Source organism: Vigna radiata, chromosome 11, assembly GCF_000741045.1.
Source record: "Vigna radiata var. radiata cultivar VC1973A chromosome 11, Vradiata_ver6, whole genome shotgun sequence".
NCBI classification, from domain to species: Eukaryota; Viridiplantae; Streptophyta; class Magnoliopsida; order Fabales; family Fabaceae; genus Vigna; species Vigna radiata.
Window position 1 is genome coordinate 2,805,997 of NC_028361.1, and position 9,524 is coordinate 2,815,520.

The 9,524-nt window shown below is 31.6% G+C and overlaps 2 protein-coding genes across 5 annotated transcripts; one reads left to right on the plus strand and one right to left on the minus strand.

Moving 5' to 3' along the window:
- Window positions 1-1,516: 1,516 nt before the first annotated feature.
- On the plus strand, window positions 1,517-3,667 carry LOC106777215 (formyltetrahydrofolate deformylase 1, mitochondrial-like). Of its 3 annotated transcripts, none has more exons than XM_014664767.2 (8): window positions 1,517-1,739; window positions 1,853-1,965; window positions 2,049-2,199; window positions 2,306-2,397; window positions 2,491-2,650; window positions 2,865-2,963; window positions 3,053-3,139; window positions 3,461-3,667. In XM_014664767.2, the coding sequence occupies exons 1-8, from the start codon at window positions 1,563-1,565 to the stop codon at window positions 3,605-3,607; spliced, it is 1,026 nt and encodes a 341-aa protein (XP_014520253.1). In that variant the 5' UTR covers window positions 1,517-1,562; the 3' UTR covers window positions 3,608-3,667. The 3 variants fall into 3 exon arrangements, with proteins under 3 accessions (XP_014520253.1, XP_014520254.1, XP_014520255.1); XM_014664768.2 differs by having other exon boundaries at window positions 2,306-2,379; XM_014664769.2 differs by having other exon boundaries at window positions 2,306-2,379; window positions 2,503-2,650.
- A 1,433-nt stretch (window positions 3,668-5,100) lies between these two features.
- Window positions 5,101-8,023, minus strand: LOC106777058 (VAN3-binding protein-like). Of its 2 annotated transcripts, XM_014664566.2 has the most exons (8): window positions 7,916-8,023; window positions 7,722-7,827; window positions 7,313-7,606; window positions 6,649-7,036; window positions 6,344-6,520; window positions 5,989-6,035; window positions 5,833-5,890; window positions 5,101-5,601 (listed from the first exon to the last, which is right to left on the minus strand). In XM_014664566.2, exons 3-8 carry the CDS (start codon window positions 7,583-7,585, stop codon window positions 5,363-5,365), a joined length of 1,182 nt encoding a protein of 393 aa, XP_014520052.1. In that variant the 5' UTR covers window positions 7,586-7,606; window positions 7,722-7,827; window positions 7,916-8,023; the 3' UTR covers window positions 5,101-5,362. The 2 variants fall into 2 exon arrangements, with proteins under 2 accessions (XP_014520052.1, XP_014520051.1); XM_014664565.2 differs by lacking the exon at window positions 7,916-8,023 and having other exon boundaries at window positions 7,722-7,898.
- Window positions 8,024-9,524: the final 1,501 nt, after the last annotated feature.

Consider the following 9,524-nt stretch of genomic DNA (forward strand, 5'->3'; position numbering starts at 1 on the left):
ACACTGACAAACTTCTATGTTGTGATAAAAATAAATATAGATCATTTTGGAAGTACCAAATCTTAATTATTCTCAATTTTTAATTTTATATATATATATATATATATATATATATATATATATTGTCAGGTTAAACAATTTTTTGGCACTTTAAATATTGACCTACATTAAAAATTGGTGCCTTCAAATTTTTTTTTATATTCAACATTTAATAAATATATTTTTTGGGCGAGAGATATCATGTTACTTTTGAATTAATGCAAATCTTTGTAGTGTTATATATCCGTGTAGCAACACACATTACACCAGGATGCTTGCAGTATTGAAACTACAATAATCTTATTTAACTATTTTTTTATGTGTTATTTTCATCCCCTAAATAGTAATTACATTTTTTTTCACGTTTTTTCTTAATTTTTTAAAATCAAATCCTTAGCCGGAACTTTATTTAATAATCAATAGTTTATATGGCTAGTAACTTCAATGATTTTTTTTTCAAATTAACTAGTATGAGACAGGACGTCCTTTTTCATTGTTTTTTGTTTTTGTTTTTATTTTGTATTAAAAAGATTAATATAATTATTATTATATTCAAATCAATAATTTACTTATATAATTATATTTAAGTGTTATAATTATATATAATTATAAATATAATATTTAAATATAGATTTAGATAATATGAAAAAAAAAGTAAATAATTAATTATAAGTTTATTTTATAATAAATTAATTGTAAATAAATAATATTATTTTAATATTTATTTTTCATGGTAAAGTAAGACATTATAAAAAGTACAACTAGTAATACGAAATATATATTATACTAATAATATTCTTGTTTGTTGTTTTTTTAGTATATAACTTTATTCGTTAATTTTTTTTGTGAAGCGGGAGAAAAGACAATAGGTGAAACGTGAGAAAAGACAGTACTGCCACTGATTAGTATGATAGTACTGTGAAGAAGGTGAGGCTAAAATGGTAATTCAAATGGGTCAACGGAAATAACAAAAAAACCTTATTTTTGACAGTTGTCAGTTGATTAAGATGGTTTAATTAGTCATTTACTTAATGGGGAATTTTCTTAGCTTTCTACCCATGACCATTTTCTATACGTTAAAAAATAGAATGATATTCTTTTTTTAACAATTTTTTTATAATAGGACACGTGTCATTATTTTATTGGTCTGTTTGAATTTATGTTTAAAAAAATATTTGAAACCAATCATATACTGATTTATTAAAAAAGAGTTGTTAAAAGAAATTTTTGGTGAAAGAAATAAAACTGTTATCACCTATATTAATAATAAATAAATAGAAAACATTAGAGTGGCTGTGTCAAACCGCCACTATTTTAGACCACAAATGCATGCAAAGTTCTAATTTGGAGAATAATTTTTGAATTGTTTCAGACCACGTTTATGCAGGCTATTGAAGTCGTTTTCCATTGTTCTAGACCACGTATATCTTTTCCTATTATTCTTGGTCCATAAAGCTAATACATGCGGAATGAGAAAACAAGCACAAACCCACCAAATACCTTAGTTTGGATAGCCAAATGAAATGGGCATCGTCCGAAAACTGTGTTCTACTTTGAACAACCTCAAAGTTTTCAGATTGAGCAACAGGAACAGTTACGGTTATAATAATTTCATTACCTGTAATATATCCGTTGACCCCTTAAACCCATCGTCTTCCAATTCCTTCCTCACTCATGGAATCCATGTCTTTCAATGCCCGGTAAGCTGCATTCTCCGTCTGTTTATAATATTTCTATGTTCATTTTTACACTATTTTTATGCCATTATGAGTCTCCTTTCACAAATTTTTCTAATATTATGTCTTTCTGATAGGATACGGTTGGAATTGTAGCCAAGCTATCTGATTGCATTGCCACCAGGGGTGGCAACATTCTCTCTGCTGATGTTTTTGTTCCTCAAAATAAACAAGTCTTCTACTCTAGAAAGTATTCTCAGTATAATGTTTTATACATGTATGTAGTGTTCTGTACACAGAATCGAATTTATTTACAGTGTTCAATATTTGCAGTGTTTTTGTTTTTGATCCTGCTACGTGGCCACGAATGCAAATGGAGGAGGATTTCCTGAGGATCTCTAAAACATTCAATGCCATGAGATCTGTTATAAGGGTGCCAGCTTTGGATCCTAAATATAAGGTTGCAATTCTCGCATCAAAGCAGGTATGCGTTAATGTTTAATGTTTACAACAAAGAAACATTTTTTAATGTAGATATATTTATTTGATGCAACGTCTGTTGAAGAAAAGGTTTCTTTCTATTGTTGCAGGACCACTGTTTGATTGATTTGCTGCATGGATGGCAGGATGGAAGACTCTCAGTGGATATTACTTGTGTGATTAGGTGGAGTTTCAGAATCATGTAGCTAAATTGATTTTGTGTCTGTTTAATTAATTGGTTTATTTTGAATTACTTTCGATCTTTAGTTAAGTGCTTACTCGATGCATTCAACAGTAACCATTACAGAGCTCCAGAAAGTGAGGTGATTCGTTTTCTTGAAATGCACGGTGTTCCATATCATTATTTAGGAGCAACAGCAGAGAATAAAAGGGAAGATGAGATCTTGGAGCTGGTTCAGAACACTGATTTTTTAGTACTTGCGAGGTATATTCGGGTAAATAAATTGATTACAGATTGTTGTAATTGGTTTTAAACTCTTCAAATTACAAGTTTTTTTTCCTCAGAACACTTATCTGCTCCTGAAGATGGGAAAACACGAGTTTTAGTAACGATTATCATCTGCAGTATATGTTCTGTTACTGTTTGATTGCATTGATGATGAGTATTAAATTGAAGGTGAACATGAGTTTATTATGTTATTATTGTAGATACTATCAAACACCTTTTTAAGGAGTTATGGGAAGGATATAATTAACATCCACCATGGTTTGCTGCCATCATTTAAGGGTATCAATCCATCTAAACAGGTAGCGTTTCATTGCTTAAATTATATGTTCATCATGCTTCCTTCCTAATCAACTGTGAAACATTTAATATGATTGATTGTCTTGGCAAGGCCGTTGATGCAGGTGTGAAATTAATCGGTGCAACAAGTTACCTTGTGACTGAAGGACTTGATACTGGACCTATTATTGAACAGATGGTGAACACAAAATTTTCAGTACTTGTTTATCTCTTGAATACATGCCATTACCAAGAATTATCATAGCCGTAAGATGGAAAGAAGCAAGTATATATCAGTTCTTCTTTTCATATTTTGAAAAGAAATATTGTGCTAGCTAAATCTCATAGCAGTTCAGTTTCTGGTGAATTTCCTTACAGATAATAATAGAATAGAATTTTGGTGTTGTCTGATTCTAAGATAAAGAACATTTACATTTAGTCAATCACTTATTGTAGAAATTCAATTATTATTTTTTTTCAGTGTATTTTCTGAGGTGATGTGGCTGAATGTGAATTGCAGGTTGAAAGAGTTTCCCATAGAGATGATTTGCAGAGCTTTGTGCAGAAATCAGAGAACCTTGAGAAACAGTGTCTGACAAGTGCTATCAGGTCTTATTGTGAGCTTCGAATAATGCCATACGAAGAAAACAAAACTGTCGTATTTTGACGGCAAACCAATTATACTATGTAATCCCAATAAATCCATACAAAGCCAAATTCATAACCATGCGATAAATCTCTCGATAAATATTTGTTTTGAATTTTTTTTATTGTCGTAATTAAAATTAGTTTCTTAAGAAATTAAGTGAAAGAATTTTTATAAACTATTCTATATATATAACATGATTTTAATCTATGAGAGAAATTTAATATAATTATTTTACCTTTTGAATGTTTTTCTTTAATATTACTGAGAAGTTTACTTAAGCAAAACTTATATTCAACTTTGGTTGCAGTAATAAAGTAGCGAAAACCAAAAGATAAAAGCTTTAAAAACAGGGCAAGAAGCCAACTTTGTAGTTTCTATCTTATGCCTATGCAAATATTAGTTTTAATTTCCATATTCAATTTTGTTAAAAAGTTATTATTAATCAACTAAAAAATGAAAAAAAAAATAGAAAGAATGAAATAAACTACATGCACCAAATACTTACATATATATATGCAATTTAAGAAGGGATATCTATTACCATATCTAAACCTACATGTTGTATTTATGAATTTTTAAAAGTTATTACACCCATTAATAATTTTATGCAAAGATACAAGAACTAAACTACACTTGTAAGAGTTGATTATTAAAATAAAAGTAAGATTTGGATTCAACAATTATCTAAATTTGAATCAAAGATTGTCCATTCAAGATTTATATCTTCTACTTTACAATAGTAAATTCCGAAAGTACGATATTTAGTACAAATTAAAAAGAAAAACTTACATGAAACTTTATGTAAAAGTATTAGTCAATTTTTTATATTTTTATTTATTCGAATCATCAATAGCGAATGTATATTTTTTAATGTGAGTATCATTCTCACTTATAAAAAATATAAAATCCTAACCTAGCAAATTTATTTAAATTGCCGCGCAATAGCATTCTTATCATTATACAAGAGTTTTAGAAAATAATAATTGTTATAAAAAATGTTAAAGTAATTCGTGACTCCCATTATTGGTGGTGGTGGCATGCATCCGAACACATTATCATTAAATAAAAAGATTTAAAAAGAATAAGTATGTTTTATTAGTGTATATATAACTTCACACTAACAAAAATATTTTCATATAAATTTGAAGAGAAATAGTATAAAAACAACGTTTTATAAATAACTTTTCTTACATTAAAATAAAAAACGAATACCACATCGGTTTCTGGCTTATTAAAAAAGATCATTCAACAGAGACTACTCCAATTAGTACTTAATTTGTACTGCTAGAAAGCATTTGCATTCTAAACATAATAAATCTGTAAGTTCTTTGATTAAACAAGTCTAATGGTATCATAATACACTTTTATATATTTATTACAAAGAGTATAAGGATAAAAGAATAAATAGTCATAAAAGTGTAATAAAGATAATATTAAATATAAAAATTATAAAAGAATAAATAGTCATAAAAGTGTAATAAAGATGATATTAAATGTAAAAATTATAGATGTATCAAATAATCATCTTTCATTCAATAATTTGAAAGAAATAAGGGTTGTCGGAGGTAGTAGTTTTTATATCTTGAACAGGGTTTTAACACTTATCAATTTGGTATAGCTATTAACAAGGATGGTCACACGCAACCCCTGCTGCACATAACAGTAGTGCTTCTTTGCTTCTGTAATATTGTAGGCTTGTAGAGGTAGATTTTTTTGACAAAATTTTTTTTGTTCACTCTTCTAGATCCTAGAGGAATATACAATTCAAACAAATCATGCACTGCTACTAATACTTAAAAATTCTAGAGAATGCTCTGTTGCTTCAACAGAGTTCACCCTACGAAGTAACATCTCTATCCCATCAACCCATTTTTGCTTATGGAGTTTGTTCTGGCACTTGAATTCCAGAAGACCTTGTGCAGTTTTGAGTCCAAAATATAGCTCTTCCGATGCTTCCCTTTCTTTTCTATATGGCCATGCATTATCTTTATCACACACTCCATAAACCACACCTGGTATACAAACACATATGTTACCCAGAATTAGGGAATAACTATCAGTAATTTGAACCAGAAGAAAAATCACAACATAAGAAAATTATCCATAATTTTTAATAATATGAGAATTCATAATTAGATGACATATTTGCAGCATATTGTTTTGTTCTTATTGTAGTTGAAATAAATAACTACAAAAGAATAGGTGCGTGGTTGTTGAGAGCTTTTAATGTTAGAAGGACTTACATTTATTCTTTTTGGAGAAGGCTCCTCCAACGTGCTTACTTTTGATCTTAATTTTGACCTGAGAACATGATAAATCAGATTGCTGTCTACAATCTATAGGAAAGAACTAGCCACCCCAAGAGAAAAATGTTTGTAGGTCAGCTTTTAAAATGCTACCTGGCATTTCTTGATATAAACATGGACATGTCTCCATCGTAAAGTCCCTGAAGAAAAGAACACTTATCAAACATGGAAACAATGTCAACCTGATAAGTATTGCAATTAAAGGAGGCCAATGTCAGCAATTCAATTCTTGAAGATATTAAAACTTAAACAGGGACAAAGCATTGATTATCGAGGGATGGAAATGGCTATCAGATATCAGAAATGCTTGTCTTCCATTAATGTGAGGACTAAACTAAGATTTTCGAAACTCTAAAATCCAAATCAACCAATGTTCTTAATCTGAGAAACAAGTTTCACATACAGTAAAAGAATCCAATGCTCTGAACTGATATAAACCAAGAATTACCTTTTTCTGTCAGCTGCAACAAATCACCCAGACATGGTGGATGACGTTCCAACATCTGACCGTCAAACGCACGAAGCCACTGCGTTTCCGCTATCACTTTATCGTACGGACTTATTGACGCATTCTTCTTTGCTTCTTTTGGCAATCTCGCTGTAAGAGCTGCTTCTCCTCGTAAAGCTGATATATGTACATATAATGTAACAAACCAATCGTCAGTATTTCAACATACTGTTGCATATTCCACACTCACAATTCCAAAACACTTTTCAAGCATAGCGATAGAACAATTGGTAATAATTAATTACCTGTTGCAGCTGCAGCCGTGAGAGTCATTAGATCACCGGGGGTCTGAATATCCACCGCGGACCTGACGGTGGCGGCCACACGCTCCCGATCCGCGCCGGCTAACTCCGCCATCTCAACGCAATAAGAAGCCAAGAGTTGAGTGGCGGAAGCGAGAGCAATGTCCAATTTAGAACGACAGCCACCGCGAGGGTCCTCTGTTGCGGCCACCGCAGCCACCGCAGAGGCCAACCCAGCAATGGACAGCGCCGAATGCACACGCGCGTTCTCCGCACGCGCCCGATCTTTCTTCTTAATGGAAACGTTCGTGCTCCCATACTGCTTCTGATGTAACCACTTTCCAATCGCACCCATCCTTCGGCAGTTTCCAGAAACCACCATTTTCCCTCCCTGCCATCAGAACCAAGAACATCTACTATTTTATTTCGTATTTATGAAAAGAATTTTTTTATTGAATAAGAAAACATCAAACGGAAGACATAAATTTGATTGAATTAGTTAGAATAACAACACAGCTGTATTATCAAATCTCAAACTAGGTAACTGGAAACAAACTCTGCAGCAGTTGATTCGTATACTCATTTCCTGATACATAGCATATAGAACAATGTTCTCTTCGAGTTTAATCAAATTTGATTAGTATTGTGTTGAAACTGTGTGACTTACTGCCAAATGAGGTGCAGAAATAGGTTCTTGCAATGTGTCGGGGCCCGTATCGAGAAAAGTTTGCTTTTGTTTCTCAGAGAGAGCCTTTGAGATTTCTGAGGCAGAGAGACTCCAAGACCTAGACAAGAATTCCATGGGTTCACGCGGTGTCGGTGGCTCAGCCAACGGTGGCAAGGATGATACCAGTTTGAACTGCTCATTCTCCTGCACATCCTCTGAAGCTAACTCTAGCCATGACCCATTTTTCCAAGGTGGAAAAAGTCCACCTTCCATGTTTCTGTTCTTCTGTAAAACCTTTTAACAAAAGACGAACTTACTAACCCAGTTAGCTTCAACAATCGAAAAGAAGAAAATTTGATGAACCAATTTCTGTTTTCCAATATCCAAATGGAGAATGAAAAAAAGATACCTGCTTGCGTTCTCAACCACCACAAATTCTGGTGTGAGTGAGTATTCACTACTCCGCTCAAGAAGACATAATCCTGGAGAAGCGCGTATTGGTTCGTGGAGAGACACTGTTGTCGATAACGGAAAGATTATTGATTATTTAGAATAAAAAAAGTACGATGATAGAGTTAGACTTAAAGGTGAAGAATACATTACCTGATATATAGATACAGATATAGATAGATGAGTGATGTGTCGTTTTACAACGTGGATTTAATTAATGCGCTACGTAAGTACTTTCGGTTGTTGGAGATTGGAATGAAATTAGTGCAGTGCAAGACTATATAGTCAATGACGGTGGAGGTCGGTGTTGTCATATATACTCTTAATTTCTCTCTTTCGCTATGTAAGTAAGAATACTCATCATCACCACACACAATTTGTGATAATGAGAGTGGCAAAATCACAAGGTTATGTTCTCTAATTCTTCGTACGTCTTCGTATAATTGTAATGCGCCAAAAACAAATATTATGAGTCTTTCGCCAAACACCATTAAGTTTTAGGTTTCAAGGTTACAACGCATGTTTGGTATTTTGGCGTATGCATTGGTTAGGAAGCCATGCAAACCCCAACAATTTGAAGTTTTGAACTATTCGATTGGGATAAGACTCCAATCCAATGAAGTACTGATAAGGATTTCTGATGCAAACATAAATAACTAAACCTAAGTGTCTCCGAGTGTACAATCCAATACAAACAACGTCATACGTTTGCACAAGTTCAGAATGTTCATCATTTGGATGAAAACAGCTTTTTTGTTATTTTAAGCACAGTAAAAACGCTTGTTTTGGTTTGCTTCGACATGTTGCTGTCTTTCATCTGAGTAATAGTATTTAAAACCATGGACTCTGACATACGGAACCAACGTAAGCAGAAACAAAAGCGAACATGCTGAAGTGTAGCTGCATTTTGCATGTCTCGAGAATGGCGGAGAGAAACTATACGATTATACTAGTAGACCTGTCCAATTTCCATTGCTTACACGTGATGTTCATGTATGAATAAACTTGGATTTCTGTGACAGTCAAACGCAGTGTGCCAATTAGTCAACCTCCTGATTCTAATACAATTAATTAATCGTAAGAGTTTAGATGAAAAATATGCATAACATTTTCCCATAAGTAATATAAATTTAAAGACAAATGCTTTGGAGTTACAACACAGTCGTGTGTGTCTGTAAATGTATAAATAATATATTTTATTTTCTTTTTTCAACTATAGGATTTTTTACTTCTATTAATTAACTGTTATTTTCAGGTTTCGATTCTCTTCTTTTTCTTAAGTTTTAGATTTTGTTGCCTATGTTTTTTCATTTATAAATCACATTAGTTATTAACTAATAAATTGTATAATTAATTTATTAATAATAACAAATCAATGTGTTTCTTTATCTATCATTTATTTGTCATGATTCTCTAAATACACTTCCTAATAGAATGGATTTGACGTTGATTATTTTTAGAGTTCTATTGTGATAGGAAAATAATTTTTATAAAAATTAATCCTAAATAGAAGAATGTCAGGGTTCATTGTAGAAGCAAAGTCTATATAGATTTCAATTGTTTTAAAATTAAAGCTTGTATTATTGTAGGTTTTGTTTTTTTCTTGAAATCAAAGTTTGTTTATTAGACTATTTGGAACGCGTTTTCTTCATTAAAAATGCTTTTACAAATTGTCACAAGAAAAACAAATTATTTTATTTGATATAATTTTATTTTAGCACTAAAAAAATTCTAGTTACATTTTATGTTTATTATTTGACTC

Coding starts and splice junctions, on each gene's coding strand:
- LOC106777215 (XM_014664767.2), top strand. CDS start 1,563: ATGGGCATCGTCCGAAAACTGTGTTCTACTTTGAACAACCTCAAAGTT. Junction 2,200..2,305: donor CAATTCTCGCATCAAAGCAG/GTATGCGTTAAT, acceptor CTATTGTTGCAG/GACCACTGTTTGATTGATTT. Junction 2,651..2,864: donor TACTTGCGAGGTATATTCGG/GTAAATAAATTG, acceptor TTATTATTGTAG/ATACTATCAAACACCTTTTT.
- LOC106777058 (XM_014664566.2), bottom strand. CDS start 7,585: ATGGAAGGTGGACTTTTTCCACCTTGGAAAAATGGGTCATGGCTAGAG. Junction 7,037..7,312: donor TTTCTGCACCTCATTTGGCA/GTAAGTCACACA, acceptor TTCTGATGGCAG/GGAGGGAAAATGGTGGTTTC. Junction 6,521..6,648: donor CACGGCTGCAGCTGCAACAG/GTAATTAATTAT, acceptor TACATATATCAG/CTTTACGAGGAGAAGCAGCT.